Here is a 19820-nt window from a genome sequence, read left to right on the forward strand (position 1 = left end):
ATCTAGTGGAAAATGGCTACACTAAAGTGGTCGATGCTGAAGCATTCAAGGCCTTAAGAAAGGAGGAGAAAGATTCTCTGGTAGAGTCTAGGAATAAAGATCAGAATGCATTGTATGCGATTTTTTAAGCTGTGGAGGAACAATATTTGACAGAATATTGAGTGCGAAGATCTAAAAGAAGCGTGGGATATTTTATTAAAATCCTACAAAGGCGATGATCGTGATGGGTGTAGCTTCAAATGCTTCGAAACAATTTTGAGTCTTTACGCCTGAATGACTCTAAATCTATCTCAACATATTTGGATCGTGTGCAAACCATCATTAACCAATTGAGGGTTAATGGTGAAGAACTCCAAGATTTACAACTCGTAGGAAAATCTTAAGGGCTTTGACTAGAAGATTTGACTATGTCGTCATAGCAATTGAGGAAGGGCAAGATCTGTCAATCCTGACATTGGAATGGTTGATGGGTTCATCGTGCTTGCATGAGCAAAGAATGAATTAAAAGTCCATTGATTCAAATTCTGACCAAGCATCATAGCTCCATCAAGTCGAGGAGGCTATCAAGGCAGTTGAGGTTGTGGAGGAGGTCGAGGTAGAAGTGGAAATTCAAATTTCACTTAAAAATATGAAATAAGTGACAAATCAAAAGTGAGAGCATTTTACGTGCAATAAATTCGGACATTAAAAATGCGAATGCCAAGCAAAGGCAACATATGAGCAAAGGTCTTGAAAAAAAAAAGGAAAATAAATAAATGTTGGGTTAAACTCAATTGAATGAATTGCATTGAAATTGGTGCTTGGCTATGAACTAGATCTTAAAAAAATGAAATATAATTCACGAAATTATTTGTGAAATTTGAAATTTCTATGAACCAGAGAAATTCTTTTGTGAATTATAATTCTCATCAATCATATTACACCACCACAAATTTCGTTGCTCAACGTAGTTTTGTGCTAATAGGCTATGCATGTTCTTGGTTTATTCATAAGTGTTTTAGAGATTTTTGCTGAAAATTCTCGTAGGAACAATCCCACTTCATACTTACATAAGTGTTTCTATCCAATGTATTTTGCAGTTTAATATGCCACCAATAATGGTCATGAATTATTAAGAGCTTACCACAACCTCTTTTTCATTGTAGTCTTGTACTATTCTCACCTTAGAAGGGATAACAATTTTTAATAATACCTCACTAGATCAACAAGTGACTTGTTATTACCCATATAAACTTAATTTAGAGGATTGCCAATCACATAGGTTGGGTAACATCACTATTGATTTACCTCAACTAGCTTAAGTCCATTCCCCTCGATATATCATAAATTATCTCCCCAGAGATTTAAGAGAATTGGCCAAATTCATACAACCAATGTACATGATTCTATCTTCAACTAATTATTTTATAACATCGCGTCCTAACAGGATGTGTCTTTTTTAACTATTGAAAGTTTCATTCTTTACGTGGCTATTGTTGCTTGACAATCATGATGCATAGCCACGGAAGGCGTCCGTTTCAGAATATGTCAAGGTCATCTGAATCCATAGGACGTTGAGCTCCTTCATGGTGGCATGGTGGTGGTCTCAGTGGCAAACGGTGGGGCAGTGGAGAGAGAGAAACGCCGGTTTCATGGGCTTCTTAAGGCGTGCTCAAGTAAAAGAGAGAATGACCCTAACAAATGCAACTTTGGGAGGATTAATTGAACTATTCAAAAATTTGGGATCTAAGGGGTACTTAACTCGAAGACCTATACAATAAAGTGCTATTCAAATCGTGATTCGGAAAAAAATTAAGTATGAGACAGAGAGAGTACATATAATAAGATGTTATTTTATGTTATTTACATGGCAAATATTTCCAGTGGTAGTTGTTTTGACTATTTGCAATCACATTTTTAAGTTTGGATCTCAATAAGTTATTGGGAAAATGTCACAAATGGTCTCTATACTTTTACTCAATGTGCAATCTTGTCCCTGAACTTTCGATTGGCTCAATTTGGTCCTTGAACTATCAATAAATGTCCGACCTAATCCTTCCGTTACTATTTTTCATTTTTTTTTTCTTCTTCTTCTCTCTTCCCTCCACCGGCCATGGTGGAGGGAAGCCGGTGTCCGGCGAGGGTCGCCCTTGCCTGGGCTAGCTAGGGTAGCCCTCGTCGATGTCGGGCGAGGGCCATCCTTGCCGGACATGGGTGAGGGTGGCCCTCGTCGATGTTGGGCGAGGGCCATCCTCGCCGGACACGGGCGAGGGCAGCCCTTGCTGGCGTCGGGTGAGGACAAGCCCTGCTGGTGTCGAGTGAGGGGCTGGCGAGGGAGGCCCTCGCCCGCGTTGCAAGATCTAGTGAGGGCACCTTTCGCTCGAAGCTGGCAAGGACTGCCCTCGCCTATGTTGGGTGAGGGCCACCCCTGCCGGCGTCGGGCGAGGGGTGCCCTCACCAGATCTAGCGTTGGGCACAAGGGAGCCCCTTGCCCAACACCGGCGAGGGTTTCCCTTGCCCGCGTCCGACAAGGACGGCCCTCACCCAGCCCAAGCGAGGGTGACCCTCACTAGACGCCAACTTCCCTCTACCAACTCCGCCATGGCCGGTGGAGGGAAGAGAGAAGAAAAAGAAAAAGAAAAAAGACCAAAATGCCCAATTCCGTTAACTTTAACTAACATAATGCCCAATTCCGTTAACTTTTAACTAACGGAATGATGAAATTGGTCAATTTTCAAATAGTTAGGGACTAGATCGGATATTTATCGATAGTTTATGGACCAAATTGGGCCAATCAAAAGTTAAGGGACGAGATTGCATATTAAGTAAAAGTATAGGAACCATTTGTGACATTTTCCCTAAGTTATTTTAATTTAACTTTCACTCTGTGTGCATTTGATGCACTTTGGCAATGGCAAAGTCTTCAACAGACCGCTGGTTGTGGCTAGGTGCAGCACTGGCATAGCGTGCAGTGGCACCTCTATAAAGCAGCAATTCAGCTACGAAACTTTCAACATTGTGCTACGCCACACAAGTAAAGATTAGATTGAATATGACCATTCGTGGCACTAGAATTCGCAATGAAAACCCCAGACTAAAAAGGCAAAATATTACTTGCAATGAATTATTTTACATGTGAATAAAAAGAGGTAAACCGAACCATAAAAATAAGAGAATGGAGAGGGAGGAGAAAGGCGATGCAGTTCGTTCAGCAAGGAAGATTTGCATCACCCCCGCAGCTGCTACTCAGCTGCACGAACGACCCGAGCAACTTCGACGACAAGCTATCCAACTGCCTTGCTGACCTCTCTCCCAATGACCTGCTGTTACTCAACACCACGCCTTTCTCCAGTAACGACGACGTCGGATCATCGTTAGACGATGAACTACAAGCATCCTCTCTGTCCTCTTCCACGTTTATGATGATGTCACGAGATAGGGCCGAGTCCGAAGGTGTGCTCACTAATACGTTGAGCGACACACATCGTTGGAGCAAGCTGCTCGATGGCGATGGCCCATCGGAACCCCCGGCATCACCTCTGCCACTGCTGGAAGCTGTAGTCATGGCCAAGAGATCATCTGCCGCCCCTGCTGGCGGGCCGGCCACAGGAGATCGACAGACGGGGCAGTTGCTATGCGCTGAGAACCACTGGTCGATACATGGGACGTGGAACGCATGCCGGCAGGCGGGCAACAAGCGCACCGCCTCACAGTCCGCCAGTTCGCCTAAGCACACAGCACACTCACTCTGGTCAACGCGGAAGAGCCGGTTCCCCTTGGAGGAGTAGGAGAGGACTGGGATGGCCCTGAGGACCTTCTCCTCGACACCGCCGGTTCTAGCTACAGAGTTCTGTCGTTCCCCAGGCGGATTATTTGCTGGGAGCTGCCGCCGCCGGGCGCAACAGTGGACACAGAGGACGTGGTAGGCGACGATGGCGAATGAGGTGGCAACGATGCCAGTCATGGAGAGAAGGAAGGGAGTGAGGTAAGATCCCGATGGGGTTAGGGTCGAGGAAGACGAGCTTTCGTCCATTGCTGCTCATTTGATTTTGGTCGAGAGGCTTTTGGGGGTTAATTTTGCTCGCTCAACGGACGTCGCTTTCTGATGATTTATTATATTGATGGTCTTAGCGCATGCTCTGGGTATGGCGTCGATGCTTTCATGAAAGCTACGAGATCGGTGTTTGACTTTGTGGTTGTCCTTGTTCTCGTTCTTGAACGGGGGAGGTAGATGCCGGTCGGCTGCGCTTGTGACGATGTAAACGAGGGTGGATTCTTGATTTGTTCACTTCCCTGGATTACAGAATCTACCAACCACCCGTCAAGAATTTGTGAAATTACGCAGAGTGCCCGTGAACACCACAAAATTAATTTGTGTACCGTTATGGCCACCATATAATCCCTAAAATAATTGGGGTGAACATCTTTCCTATCTAGAATATAAATTATATTTCAATTAAACATATTAAAATGAATAATGCAATTACATAATTTGAGGGTCCATTCGTTTCGCAGAAAATAGTTCATTTCCAGAAAATGTTTTCTCAGAAGTCATTTTCCAAAAAAATAATAATATTTTTTGGTGTTCGGCTAAACTTGAAAATGTTTCGGAAAATATTTTCTGGTGTTCAGAAGGAAAATACTTTCTAAGACTTCACCGCTTAGGCATGCATCACTTAACAACCTATGAATTTTTCAAATATGAACTTGCCTTTAAATTCGGGTAAACTTGCTCCATATATTTGTTCCTTCATTGTTACCAAACGTTCATCTATTTAAAAAAATGTCCGTATGGATTTTAAAAAGAAGTAAAAGAGAAAAGAAGCAAAGCATATACAACTCAAATGACAATCTTCCAACCCTGTATAGCCGGCAGCCGGGCGGATAAACCCTGCCTTGACGAGTAAACCCGTGAGTAATGTTAGCGGATGACCCACCACCCCGATGTCACACTTAAGACTCCAATCGACCATGAGGGGATTCGAACTCCTCCCATTCGTGAGGGGAAGAAAGCCCAAACCATCGCGGCCATCAAGGCGGTGGTCTCTTTGCGTCTGTTTTTTTTTTTTTTTTTTGGTAAAAGGTAAGAATTCATTGCGTCTTTTGTGTTCTAACAAACAAAAGAAAAAAAGAAACAAAGTATGTAGAGCCCTTTGCTTGAGCAATGCACAACTATAAGGTAGGATAAATAAAGAAAATGATAAACAAGAGTGCAAAGCATGAGCTTGAGATCAACAAGCTTGAGGTTCACCTAGCAACGGTCGACGACTAACCAAGAAAGAAGAAAGAAAAGAAAAAGGAAAAAAAAAGAAATAGAAAAGAAAAATGAAATTAAAAATTATTCGAATTAAAAAATAAAAAGAAAATAAAAAATAATTTGAATAAAGAAAGAAAAGAAGAAGAAGAAAGAGGAGGAGAAAGTGATGATTTGTAGAGGTGTAAGATAAAAGAAATCAAGTGAGGAAGATGTTTTCCACTTTTCAAAAATGGAAAACATTTTCCCCAAGGAATTCATTTTCATGAAACGAACGCCGGAAAATCCGAAAAACGTTTTCCTGATTTTTTTTTTTTTTTTTTTTTTTTGCGAAATGAACATAGCCTGAATGGCTGAATTAATTTTTCCTATCTATATCTATCTTCCTACTCTTAGGGTTCTCTCAATTTTATGTGTGCCGTTCGATGTGTCATGATTTGGCATACAGTCACAAGGAAATCGAGAGTAAAAACATAAAAGAAAATTCAAGACATGAGGTATCATCTTGAGTTATCTTTAAATTGGGGCTACATCCGACATATGATTTCATTGTAATTAGTACATCTCGCCACTCAATTATAGTTATATATATATATATATATATCATTTACAACAAAAAGAGATTATATATACTAGTAGCTATTCATGAGTCTAAAACCAACCAACCGATAAAATATGGGCTTAAATTATAAAAGTCCTTTAATGTTTCGGGGGCTCTGCCCCAGGACCCCTGTGTCATCCTATTGAAGGAGAGTATAAACTAGACCCTAACACGATGCCCGTTGGATTCAATGAATATTAGACAAGAATTTATATGATTGTAGGTTTGTGGCCAATTTTAAGTCACTTCAACATCGATACTATATTTATAAAATGATAAGTGTATCGAAAGTTCTAAAACTTATCAAGACGGTGCAATTTAGTCCTAAGACTTGAAAAAATGTAATTAAGTTCTAAAACTATTCAAATTGATATAATTGAGTCCAAGTAAACTAATAGAAAATGCTAACATGGCTTTTTCTTGATAATTTTCTCTTTCCTACATGGTTTTTTTTTCTTTTATCATTTTGCTTTTTCCACATGGCATTGACCTTACTATAAAATGAAATATAAGACAAGAGATGACATCATTTTGGCCTAAATCCAAATTTTATAATCAAAATCTAATTAAATTATATTTTAAAAAATAATTTAAAAACACTAAAAAGAAGAAGCAGCAAGGGTAGTAGGCCTTGCCATCGTTGCCCCAACCGTTACCAGAAAGGGCTCAGTGAAGCCCTGGCAACAGGTTGCCACCGCCCTTGCCTTTTTCTTTTCTTTTTTGTGCATTTTTTAAATTACGTTTTATATTTTATAATCTAATGTAATAAAAAATTTAGTTAAAAAGTTTAGGATTTCAGCTAAACAACGTCGTTTTAATCTTATATCTCATGTTTTAGTAAGGTCAATGCCACGTAGAAAAAGAAATAATAGAAAAAAAAAAAAAAGCAAAATAGGAGATAAAAGTAATAAAATAAAGTTGTGCTAGCATTTTCCTTTAATCTATATCAAAAGAATAAATGGAATGATTTGATTGTATCAATTCAATAAGCAAAGGTGGTAGCCCTTGCTGCCACCACCCCAACCATTACTAGGAAGTACTCAATGAAGCCTTGGCGATAGGCTGTCACCACCCTTGCCTTTTTTCTTTTCTATTTTGTGCATTTTTTTTAAATTACCTTTTATTTTTTTAATCTAATGTAATAAAAATTTAGTTAAATTTTAGAATTTCGGCTAAACAATGTGGTTTTAATCTTCTATCTCATGTTTTAGTAAGGTCAATGCCATGTGGAAAAAAGAAATAATAGAAAAAAAAAAGCAAAATCGGAGAGAAAAATAATAAAATAAAGTCATAGCAGCATTTTCTTTTAATCTAAAATCAAAAGAATAAATAGAGTGATTTGATTGTATCAATTGAATAAATTTTAGGATTTAATTATACTTTTTGTAATTTTTAAAATTCTATATATATTAGAGTCAAGTTATAGAATTTTTGGTATGCTTATTCTTTTAATGAACGATGAATTGGATTTTGGTTTATCCTCTAGCGCTTGGACGGATGGTGCATTTGGCGTTGCTAAAGTACCAAGGTGGGGAGTAGGGCAGGACTGAGTCGATAAACATTTGGGAGATATCGAAGTTGACCACAACTTTGGATAGGAATTAGGAAAGAGGTGCATAGATATCATCTAAGCCGGCAATTACTTTGACTTGGTTATAGAATCCGCTAGACGGCGGATGGTGATTTTCTCAATCGAGTAACGATTATCTTTTTCCTTTTTGGGAATATCGGATTAACCTCATTAGTAAGAGATAATTCTATCAATTTTGAGCTATGGAATTTGTATAATTCCTTCCTCGTGTTAGTACTCGAACTGACTTATTTCTTCCTTTTCCCAAATGAAACTGTTCTCCTACTAAAATATGGGCTTGCACTTGCTAGCAATACGAATTGGCAAGTTTCGGATACAGCAAACACGACAAATTAAAACTTATGGTGCGTCTATTTGGAGAAAAACTTCACAATAAAGCAAAATACTTTTCGAATTTTTCTTTATTTGATAATATGTGAACAAAAACATTTTATGGTGTTTGGATCATTTGGAAAATGATTTTAATCTCATAACTTTATCTTAGACAAAAAAAGATATTTGAATTTATAAATTATTCTTTTTTTCTTTTTACTTTTTTAATTATTCATTTTCCTTCTCCCTCCGTCGGTCACCTGACCTCAGCAATGACCATAAGCAAGCTCGAGCTTGCTAGGATCGGGTAAGCCATGAGATCACTGGCCTCGATTGAGTCCAAGCTCGCTTGGATCTGGCAAGTCCCGAGTTCACCGGTCTCAATCGAGCTGAGGCCGGAAGGAACCTTGAAGATCAATATCAACCGCTGGAGGATCAACTGAAGGAGCTATAAAGTGCACGTGTCATGATTTTTCTGGGAAAATTGTGGACGGATTCGCGATATTTGTGAGGGTCAGCTCAGCGGCTCGGTTGCTCAAGCTGAAACCCTTGGCTCTTCTGGAAACACGCGGGCACTTCAACGCATGAACTGAAATGAAGCTTCTTATGGAATGGTAGCTCGACTTTGGTAAGCGCTCCCACCGAGCTTGATGGGCTAGCGTGGGACGTGCAATATATTATCACCGAATGCAAAGCTCTGTTGGCCCAGACGTCCAAGTAGTCCCACTACCTTAGAGAGTCCAATCAATCAGCACATAATAAAAGCCATTCTCTGTAGTTGGCTCTCTAATCGTCCTCAGGTTTTATGGGACAAGAGGCCCATTTTCCTTTTTACTCATTCGATTATCTAAACAAACCCCCCACCCAAAAAAAATTTAACTGTTTGGGCGACAAACATCACACATGCTCTGGGAGTTAATTGATGAATGGTACAGGGCCTAACAAAAAAAAAATTAAGACCGTGGTACCAAAAGGGCATCGTGGGATGTTAATATCTCCTAGGTTTGCCAAACCTTGGGCTTAAGATATTTAACTTTCTTAGGTTCCATTTATTTGTAGAATATCAATGATGTGGAAAATATTTTTCGAATAACGATCGTTTGCATCGCTCACAAGAATGAGTGCACAAAAATATTTTCTATAGTTCACGAAAATATTTCAAAATAATTATTATCAATAATGATTAATTAACTAAATTATTTCAAATGATACAAGCAATCGTTTTTAGAAAAAAAAATATTTTTCAAATTATTAAGTTTTCTTGAAATATATGGAGCATTAAATCAATTTCCTTCGCTCGTGCACTTAGGTAAGCCTTTAGATGATTAATTGATCGAGGTTTTTCAAACTGAGTGGTAGTGACTCAAGTATGGTTTTTCGAATGTATGATTTGCATCCCGTATGTTACCCAAATCTCGGATTTGAGAAGATCCTAGGAAGCATGGCATAACTAGCAGAAGAACCCCGGTCGGCAAAATTCGAAATGCTACAATAACCATTAAAAATAATTTCCTAAAAGATTTACGATTGAAAACCATATCAAATAATTGGATGAAAGACCAAAACTCAAAACTCTATGATCTAATATTCTTTTAGAAACATTACTTGAGATGTTCGTGTTGAATATTGATCAATCCAAAAAATTAATTAGGTACTAGTATGTCATTGATTTAACTAGAGCAAACCAAACTGAAAAATCGAAAAATTAAGATTATCAATTTGACTTCCAATATGCTAAGACCGCCCAAGCAATTTTGAGCAACGGTCTCTTTTGGGACAATTATAAAAAAAAATCTTAAATCTATTACACTTGTCAATTTAGTTATAAACTTATTAATTTTACCAATTTTGACATAAACCTTACTAATTGAATTCATTGGACTAATTTTTTCTAGAAATTACTAACATAAACACTCGCCAACTTACATGACACAAGTAGTGCTGATATTAATATTTTTTCTTTTGCATTTTTTTTTTTATTTTTATTTTTACTTTTTTAGGGATTGAGGATTGACAAGGGTCATTGGCTAACTCTCACTAGGTGAAGGCACCATGGTGCTCACTTAATTTGGGTGAGGCCACAAAGCCTTAATCATGGAAGGGTGTTGCGACTCTCGATTGTGACCAATGAGGGTTGGCCAATGACCCTCCAGCCCTAATCCAAAAAAAAAAAAAAAAAAAGTGAAAATAAGAAAAGAAAAAAATTATACAAAATTTAAAACATTATTAAAATATGTTCACGTCAGTGTCGCCTGTGCCGCGTAGAATGGTTAATATGTATGTTAATGATGTCAAGGTAAAATTAACTAGATAAACTCAATTGACAAAATGCTAAAAAATTCAAAATTAAATGGATAAAATTGAAAGGTTTATAAAACTTTTTTGATGGCTACCCCGTCTTTGTACATACGCACAGGTCACAGGCTTAACAAAATAGAGCCTTTAAGTTGGACCAAGCAGTTGCTGATCTAGACATTCTTTCCTCAGCTATTCTTTTCTTTTCCTCTGCCTCTTCTACTTTCTTCTTTTGAGCTTTGTACCCAGACTTTGCCTCTTCTGATTCAACCATCAAAATCTCCCATTCTGAGATGAGCTTCTCTCTTTTACCCTGCACTCCCTCCAGTTTCGCCTTAAACTCTTGCTCCCCCTCCATGTTTGCCTCAAGCTCTTCCTCTTCCTTGGCGAGGTTGCTCATCAATTGCTTAAATGACAAATGTGTCTTGTGCTTCTTCTTCATCGTCGAAAACATTTGGTCCTTTATCAATTTTTGCAGCTCAAATTCAGCATTGTCCTGCTCAAAGATGAGGAAATCAGAGGTGAATTCATCGAAGTTGGCCCAAAATGCTTTGATCGACTTTTGCTGGTCTGCTGATAGCCCACATTGAGCAAGGCTCAAGATGGACACTGCTTCAGCCAATCTGTCCTTCACATTTAACTTGAAGATATCCGAAAGGCACTCTTTCAGAGACCGCTTGGCATTCTCAACTTCTTCCAAGCTTGGAGCTTCAGAAGTCAAGACATCACTCCTTCGATCACCGGAGCACTGCGTTAATTTGCCTGGACGATCCTCGGCATCGTTGAGGAGTTTCTCAAGACTCGTGAAATACAAATCAAATGTATCAGTCAATGTAAGCGCTGGAGGGAGAGTACTTGAATCTGTCTGTGTAACCATAGCAGTGGGAGTGTCCCTAGGTTCAGGCTCTGCCAGAGGAGCACTCGCGGGAACACTAGCCGGTGGCGGAGTGACAAAAATTTGGGCTACGACAATCAGAGTATTGCCTACTAAATACGCATTACGCGAGCAACGAAGCTTTCTCAACGGAATAAAGGATGTGAAACCCCAATCGCTCTCTCTAGCAGTGAAAATGTGTTCTGTCTCTGCAAGATCAGCTGCGAGTTTAGCGGTTGCAAAGAATGTAGATCATAAATAGAGTATGCATATAATAATATAGACATTTACCATATTATGCAGGAGCGACATTCGATGGCAGATCAAACAACCGGAGTAAAGTTGAAACATGTTTGAATAAAAGATTCAAAACACAGCACCAGAATGTTCTAATTTACTTCAGCAAAACATCAATTTGGTCCTTCAGATTTCTTCAGCATCAAATCTACACTCGCCATCCACTTTCAACATGGTGAATATTCACTCCAAAACTAATCTGGGTGTCTAAAGAGGGGTAGAGTGACAAAATCACATGTTTATTGTTACTTGAATTTTACAGATCTTACATGAACCAACAAAAGAACTCAGATCATCGCTTATCATCCTTTCAGAAGTATATTAACAGCAAGATTAAATAAAAGAACCATCTAGCCTGGGGAAAAGGAGGCCCTGGAGTAGACAATTCATACCCTTTCTCTTTGAAGAACCAGGATTTATCTGATTAACCAGAGTCAATTTGAACCGTGCAAATCTAGACCATCCGTCTGGAAGTCCTGCAGGATCGGCAACACTCAAATATAGTGCCAAAGAGTTGGCTCTATTGCCTTTTGGGTAGATCAACAGGCGCCTGCTCAGAATCAAGCCAACTGCCTAAGAAGATACATCATTTTACGACCGCTGAAAATGAAACAATGTTTACCAGTCGTGGACGCCAACTGTGAATACTTGAGAGTAGTACTTGACTGAACTTAAGCTACTGAAGTTGGTGATTTTCCATATGTATTTCCATGAAGTTACGAGTTGTTCACCCACCATTTCCTGCTTCCCCATCGGCAAGAGTTTCAGCAAAACAGAGTTTCATGAATGATCCTCTAACATCATAATCACGCCATAAATATACTTCCCGAGCTATGAAAACAAGAAAAGAAAAAGATATGATATTCGACTTCATGTGAAATTAGTTACGACTGCAAGTCGGAGACAAGAACTCGGGACTTCTGACAGAGAAAGAAAACGCACCTCTCTGTTTGAACATGGGACGAGCTCAGATTCCTCAGTTATTGCTACAATAGTCCGAGGAAGAGAAGGTAATCCGCAAAAGATATTTCTGATATTCATCGTGCTTTTCAGCAGACCACTTTGCTCAGATCAGAAAATTGCACGTAATTGCATTATTAAACACTTGGGTGGACGCGGCTTAGTTGACCGCAGACACCGAGTAAATCATGACTTGACATTGATAGCCTATGAAACATGTCTATGTTCTTCCCTTTTCAATTCAGTGTTCACATTGACTTTAAAGAGGTCAATTCTGGCAACTGGTAATTGAAATCCTTGATTGATTGTCTTAGTAATTTATAAGACATTTGATTTTTCAATTATAAATGAAATACTCACCTAGTTACATGTTTGTAAATTGCCAACTTAACATCTAATTTGCAAATACTGGTCGTTGTCAAAATTTACCAATATTATCGATATGAAGCCCACACCCACGGCAAAATTAAAAAAATTCACCAACTTATAATTACATTTACTAATTTTTAGTCAATTAGTATGTTACAAACTACATTTGAATATTTCCAGTAAATTTTAAAATCTACCTATACTCTATAGTTACGGTAAATGTAAACATCTAATAAAGTTAACAACTTACATTCAAATATCCACGTGTAGTTGATCAGTAAACTTATCGACTTTTGTTTCAATTTGATCAATGAGTATCCCGTTTTACCTATATTATCAATATCAAGGCACTATAAATGTATTAAAAGGTTCAATTTATATTGCCAGGCACAGGATTCCCAAGCTCGGCTTCCAGTTGCCGGCGACGACTTAGCAGTGTCTATATGTGTTACATAGAATTATCAAATATAGCTGATTTCTACTGCCACATTAAGCAGTGACACACAACTCTTCCCACATGGAATTGAATAGACTTTATTTTTCAAGCGTTATTAATGTCTGAAGACTATGGTCCACCATTAGTAACGGTTAAGGAGAACTACTACCATACACTAATGGATAAACTAAGAAAAATAAAATAAAGAAATCGACCAATGTAGTGAGATGAATCACTTAACAGATAGAAGTTGATAAGGGATTTGCGAAATTTATTACACATTTACCTCAATGGTAAAAAATATTTATCAAACTATGTTTCGAGTTTGAGTCCGTGTACGAAATCAATCAAAAGATATAGACCAATCCATAGACTATTGTATTCTCTGACCGCTGAGTTTCTTTTTTTACGTGTTGAAGATCAAGAAAAGGGTTCCTAATAAATTGTCAGTGGAGATTTGTTTTTTGGACTTAATTATTCTTTCCTTAAAGAAGATGTATGTTCAAGCCGCGTAAGGGAGGAGATCTTTAGTGATTGGTTAATAATATAATTATGTACCAAAGATCTTTCCGCACTGGAGACTCTTAATTCGGCCGCACATGGAAGCTTCCTCCATGAGCCGCAAAGTGGAGCCTTTTTTTTGGGTCGGACAAAAGGGAGTTCTGAACACACGGATTTTTAGTTAATCTAAGCGTGAAGAAATAATTGAGCATACGAGTAATTGTAACTCTAATTCTTTGATTATTAATTAATAATTTTCTATTGACTCTTCCGTCGAGCATTGGAATTCATATTGATCCACATAAATCCCCGATATTCTTTATTACTCCTTATTTATTTCTCTAATGATTTTGCATTGATTTAATTGCAAAATTCGATTAGTTTCCACATTATATTATAATAATTGGTATAAGAGCTTAAGGATTGGACTTTTTTGAATTTGATTTGGGCTTTTGCTTGTCTAATTACTATTTGGAAATTTTGTTTTTACTATTATATTTAGAGCTAAAATAAAAATTGAAAATTTTAATGGCATGAAGAACTTCAGATTGTGGAGTGTTACAATCCATGCTTCATTGACAATCCAAGGTTTGGCCAAAACATTGGAGTTACTGAATTCCTTAACTACTTAATAGAGATAGCAAAAGGTATAATCATGTTAAACCTATCGGATGAGGTGTTAATAGAGGTAGTTAAGGAGAAGGATGCAGCAGAGTTGTGGGCAAAATTGCAAACCCTCTATGTAATGAAGGATTTAAGCAATTGCCTATACATGTTGAAGAAGATGTTCCAGTTATGTATGTTGAAAGTACTTCCATTAGAGCCCATCTAGATGAGTTTAAAAAACTTATGATGGATTTGAAGAACCTCAAAGAGACCTTAGATGATAAAAGAAGGGAATAATGTGGTTGGCTTCTTTACTAGAGTCATGGAAGCACTTATATTGATTCGCGTACTATGATTACCTTGAAAGAAATAAAATCCTCCTTGTTTTCTAAGAGTGGCGGATGAAGTTGCGAAATGAATGTCTAGCACGGATGTAGTGCAGGGATTAGTGATTTGAGATAGAGACCAACATCCAAGGTCTATGCTTCTATGCTTCGGTTTGTCATCTATGAGATACCATATTGCAAGCCGCCTGATTACTCCATGCTTCGGGCTTGTTATCCGTGTCTCCAAGATTTTATGGATGATAAGTTCGTCAAGCATCTTTGCCTTGTATTTTCATTGGGTTATATTGAGAAGCATAAAGGATATCAATGCCTTATCTTTCAACGGGACGTGTAAATGTCTCTAGGCAAGTTAATTTTTTTATGGAACGTTATCTTCCTTTTGCTTCTAAGTCTCAGGATCAAGCTTCTACCGTCAGTTATAGCCCAGGTGTTGATGGATTGGCTCCCATATAAGAATTCAAGAGCTGCTGTTGATTCTCAGATTAATCCAACCCAAGAAACCACAAAGCTAGCTACTACCGAGCCTATCTCCACATCAGTTCAGCCTGTATCTACTCTCTCCTCTGATTTGGCCCGTGAACTTGCAGGGCTCTATAATGATGGCCTCTACACAGAATTTCGTCACTTGACTTCCTCATTTCTGGAAATGTGCCAAGAAGCTCTACCAGTCTTTCTCCCTAATGCAATGTCCACAGGACCAACTACTACCCCAGTTGCAGCTTCTCCTGAGATTGTCGCGTAGTCAATTCCATAGCTACTGTTCCTTCGCATCCCATGATCACCGTGTCCAAGTCAGGTACTTCAAAACCTAATCACGATAATATTGTTGTCTCATCCATTCCCTCTAAGTTGTTATTTATGTTTTTAGTTTTTGTGGTATGAACATTCTTAGGTTTTGTATTGATATTTGAGCAAATTTGATTGATTTGCCTTTTCTAATCTTCTTAAACTATGAAATCTTTAATGAAATTACTAACATAATTACTAAATAAGCCTTTTTGTTGTTGTTTTCGTTATGTCACAGTCTCATATTATCAATGAAAGACTGGTTATCTACATTGCCATGTGAATTGCGGGCCCAACAAAATGCTGAATTGAAGTCATAATAGGACTCGAGTACATTTGCGGTGTTGGAACGGAAAGTGCCGGTCTTCATCCTCCAAAATAAACATGAAATTGAGAGAGCCCTGACATTGGGGTAAAAAAAGGACGAAAGACAGAGACTTCTTCACCCAATGACTGATTAATAATTGATGCTACATAAGCCAATACAATGCATCTATCCTTTTCAACTCTTGGATTGTAGAACCTCAGTCAAATCAACTTCCTAGACTCTAAGAAATTTTTCTTCTTGGGCTCGCAGGAGGAGATGTATGCTAGAAAACTGGCGAAGTCAGTGTCCATGTACCGCTTCGGGCTCACCTCGTCATCGATAAGCTCCGGCAAGGGCCGGACCGTGCATTTGGAAGGCAGACTGTGCAAGGATGCGACTGATATTCTGGATTTAGTCGAATTTACGGTGACTCGGTGTAAAACACTCTTGTACCTCCCATTGCTGAATATCTGCCACATATCAAGCAACAAAGAATATTCACATGATTGGATTAATTAGTATAGCAAAATTAATCTTCACATGATGCAATTCATCCCGCGGAATATGTAGATGCATTATCTTTTCTTCAGGTAGAAGAATAGACCCAAATTTAACGAGATCGAGAACTAACAGATGAAATGTCATTGATAATGCAATGTTGACCCTTACCTCAAGGTGGTCGCCCACATTGATGATGAGAGCATCCGGGATCGGTTGGACGGTGTGCCATTCATCCTTGTGCTGAATTTGAAGGCCCTGGACCTGATCTTGGAGGAGGAGAGTGAGGAATCCATAGTCAGAATGAGGCGGCATTCCGAGTGTGAGGTCTGGCTCGGGGCATTGCGGATAACAGTTCACCACCATGAGCTGGCTTCCATCTTCGAACTCGGACATGATTTGGTCCCTCATCAGCCTCACGGCTAGGCTATCCAAGACGGCCTCCGTTAGCTTTAGAAACAAGTGCTTGGCCTCTTTTGCGTAGGTAACCGCCAACTCCCTTTTTAATTCATGATTTTGAGCGTTAGAATAATGTGCTCTTGGTAGGGAAGCAGAAGCTAGCGATGGCCCCTCACCAAATAATATATCTTACAGAGTCAAAGACTCGTTTTATTGATGACTTTATGGACAGAATCATGTGATGACAGCGCAAGATTGTGGTCGAATTATTTTACTTTTTGTAGGCTCAATAACAGTTCCACGGTTTCTCAACACGTGAGAGGTTTGATCTAGTAAAATGAGTTTGAATTGTAAGTCTTTAGCAATAATTTTTTTAATGGGGTTGTGCTCATATAAATGCCTAAAATATGAAAATGTGTGATTCAAAGACAAGCATATAGTTATGAGTTTAACTTCTTCTCTCTCTCTCTCTTTTTTTTTTTTTTTTTTTTTGTGCGAATACTCTTGATGGAGACCAAGACCCAGTTTACTGCAGAAAAGTTTGAAAGATAACATCGTACTACCTCATGTCGGTAGGAGAAGAAGGCCAATGTGGAAGGACATCCGGCAGAGGGTGGCATGTGAGCTTCAAGAAATCTCTCCAGCAAAATACTTTGTCCTTGTTCTGATTGAAGCTTGTCCCATAACGCACCGGCGCAAACATATTGGAGGACATGTACCTTGCCCTTTCCTCGTACGGGAGCTCGAAGAACCTCTTGCTCACTTCAACCATGCTGCTTATTACTTCGCTAGGAATACTGTGATTCACCAGCTGCACGCGACCATATGGACCACCAAAATTCATCAACCGGCCTTTGAGCAATTTCAAGAAAAAGTTTGAATTTCGAAGCCAATCACAGTTTAGGACGAGTCCACCCACCTGAAAAAACCCGTACTGTTCACATGCCTTGGCCAGCGACTTGAGGGCTTCAGGCCTGTTCGGGCCCTGCAATTCGGCGAAATCAATGACAGGCAAACTTACGAGCTTGGCTTTGCTTGAGTTCAGTTTGTCATTGACTGGTCGTTCTTGAACTGGCCACACATACTTGTTTGGCACTCTTGAAATGCCATCTGCACATAGCTGTTTTACTCCTTTCTGGTACCGACGCCCTGCATCCTTCAATTCCTCTTCAAGTCTGATTGCAATGGAAGGAGACATTGACTCTATTACCTCACTTTGAAGCTGTGAACCTGCCACACAATTTTTAGTTAGATACGTGACGGTAAGTCTTGCATTCACGGTGGGGTAGTGCGTTTAGGATGAGTAGAGCCCTTCATGTCTCAAGAATTGTGGCAAAAACCCAGCTTACGCAAGACAGGACCTCACGTGGCGTCCCCCTAATCTATCACCGCTAATGTAACTGTTTCTGTGTCTCCGCACAATTAACAAACGATTCTTGGGTGCAGCCAATCGTAAAAATTTAATAAGTAGAGCACTCATCAGAATTCATGCATGGATTTGATCGCCACTTAAAGAGTTTATTGAGAGAGAGAAGAGAGAGAGAGAGATGTTTCAGGAAGCACTTTTATACCTGGACTAACCCCGTCTTGGGCAGAAGTAAGATTTGGGACAAGGAAATAGAATACTGAAACGATGTAAGGAAATTGAGGAGAGATGTTGGTGTATTTATAGATGGAGTCCACGCGAAACCTCAAGATGGGGAGAGTTTTAAAATAGGATGACCGTGTATACATGGACCTTGTCAAGAGTCGTATCCCCACCGTTGAACAAAATCTGGTCATAACACGAGCGAGGAGGGACGAGAAGACAGAAGACAAGACCCTGCCCCAAAAATTCCATGCCATACAGCCACCGAACCATCGACCCCACTTCTTCTGTCCTCTTTCTCAAGACTTACTACATACCCTTTAGAGAGCCACCTCTCCCCCAGTTCTTTTCGTTCTCTTTCTCAAGACTCACCGCGTACCCTTTACGGAACAACCTCTCTCTCTCTCTCTCTCTCTCCCAGTTCTTTTCGTTCTCTTTCTCAACAGTTCCGCGTACCCTTCAATGGACAACCTCTCTCTCTTTCTCTCTCTCTCTCATCTAGGCATGCCGCTCATGTCGTCTTGTGGTTCCTCTTTCTTTTCCGATTCAATCAGAAGATGCAATGTGAGTTTGTGGTTTTATCCATCCGATTCTTCATAAGCAAAATTCATTTGGCGGATTATGGTAAGTACGCCTTTCAAAGGTCGAAATCATGAATGCTTTTCGTACGGCCAAGATCTTTTGCTCTTTTTATCCCTTCGTTTTCTTCCCTTTTCCTCCTTTTCCCTTTTCCCTTTTGCCCTTTCTCCCTTCCCCCTTGGCAAGACACGGGTCCCCGAGATACCCACTGGAGTTCCTCCGCAATTGCTGCCAACGTCAACTTGAGCTGCACACGGGTCCTCGAGATACCCACTGGAGTTCCTCCGCAATTGCTGCCAATGTCAACTTGAGCTGCTCGACACAGCTGCTCCTGCATTCCCCTACTTTCATATTAGGTTTGATCATTTAGATTTCTAAATAGGATAATATAATATAAATTTTTAAAATTTAATTAATTATGCTTACTATTTTATAAATCTCAATAATAAAACTAAATATTTTCATATTTTATATTGTCTATTATTTAATATAAATATCATATCAGTATAAATGAATATGAAATGCATGAATAGAGATAGTTAGAATCTCTTACGATTCATTGCTAGAAACAAAACCTCAAATGCACAAAGGAAGATAACCTCCTTAAAGAAAATAATCCATGTACGATCTAAATCTTTAATAGCAAAGGAGCAACATTCTAGAGCTATAAGTTCGATTATGACAAGAAATGTAAATGGATTATAGCAACATTAACAAGATAGATTAGCTAGTGAGTACCAAATCTAGTTAGAGAAAGAAAACATGATTATTTAACTTCGCGATTCTAAAAAATACAGTACTCGACTCTCTTGATACTTTCGTCAAACTTCAATGTGAACCACAAAACTACAAAGGAGTAGGAGTTTCAACTTTCTTGCTATTTTCGTGGACTTTTAACGTGAATAAGAGAGTTAAAAAGGAGGAGCTTCGACTCTCTCACCATTTTCATAAAGTTTTGATGTAATTCAAAGAACTATGGAGAAGTCATGAAATTTTAACATAAACCAAAGACATAAAGGAGAAGGATACGTGGAGGGTAGTTTTTTTTTTTTCCAAATCTTATTGCCCTTTATTATTCAAGAACTAAAAAGATACTTTTAAAGTTTGAATTTGTTCATTTATAATGCGTGCTCTTCTACTTCTTTTTATATACTTTTTTTTTTTATTTCCCCACTATTTTTTTCTTTTTTTATTCACTTTCATCATTCCTTAACAAAAATTTTACTAAATAATAAACTATA

At 38.8% G+C, this 19820-nt stretch overlaps 3 protein-coding genes across 4 annotated transcripts; all 3 read right to left on the reverse strand.

Annotated features, from left to right (window-relative positions):
• Positions 1 to 3187: 3187 nt before the first annotated feature.
• Positions 3188 to 4012, reverse strand: LOC104427702 (RING-H2 finger protein ATL52-like). Its single transcript, XM_010040756.1, has one exon. It carries the CDS (start codon positions 4010 to 4012, stop codon positions 3188 to 3190), a length of 825 nt encoding a protein of 274 aa, XP_010039058.1.
• Positions 4013 to 10088: 6076 nt separating this feature from the next.
• On the reverse strand, positions 10089 to 12328 carry LOC104425937. Of its 2 annotated transcripts, none has more exons than XM_010038815.3 (4): positions 12146 to 12328; positions 11826 to 11944; positions 11596 to 11753; positions 10089 to 11115 (listed from the first exon to the last, which is right to left on the reverse strand). In XM_010038815.3, the coding sequence occupies exons 1-4, from the start codon at positions 12242 to 12244 to the stop codon at positions 10163 to 10165; spliced, it is 1329 nt and encodes a 442-aa protein (XP_010037117.2). In that variant the 5' UTR covers positions 12245 to 12328; the 3' UTR covers positions 10089 to 10162. The 2 variants fall into 2 exon arrangements, with proteins under 2 accessions (XP_010037117.2, XP_039160461.1); XM_039304527.1 differs by having other exon boundaries at positions 11826 to 11997; positions 12146 to 12236.
• Positions 12329 to 15649: 3321 nt separating this feature from the next.
• LOC104425938 (protein DMR6-LIKE OXYGENASE 2) lies at positions 15650 to 18069 on the reverse strand. Its single transcript, XM_010038816.3, has 5 exons — positions 17984 to 18069; positions 17332 to 17642; positions 16976 to 17223; positions 16185 to 16512; positions 15650 to 15985 (listed from the first exon to the last, which is right to left on the reverse strand). The coding sequence occupies exons 2-5, from the start codon at positions 17608 to 17610 to the stop codon at positions 15737 to 15739; spliced, it is 1104 nt and encodes a 367-aa protein (XP_010037118.3). The 5' UTR covers positions 17611 to 17642; positions 17984 to 18069; the 3' UTR covers positions 15650 to 15736.
• Between the last annotated feature and the right edge of the window lie 1751 nt (positions 18070 to 19820).

The sequence above is a fragment of the Eucalyptus grandis genome, chromosome 11 (assembly GCF_016545825.1).
Source record: "Eucalyptus grandis isolate ANBG69807.140 chromosome 11, ASM1654582v1, whole genome shotgun sequence".
Lineage (NCBI taxonomy): Eukaryota > Viridiplantae > Streptophyta > Magnoliopsida > Myrtales > Myrtaceae > Eucalyptus > Eucalyptus grandis.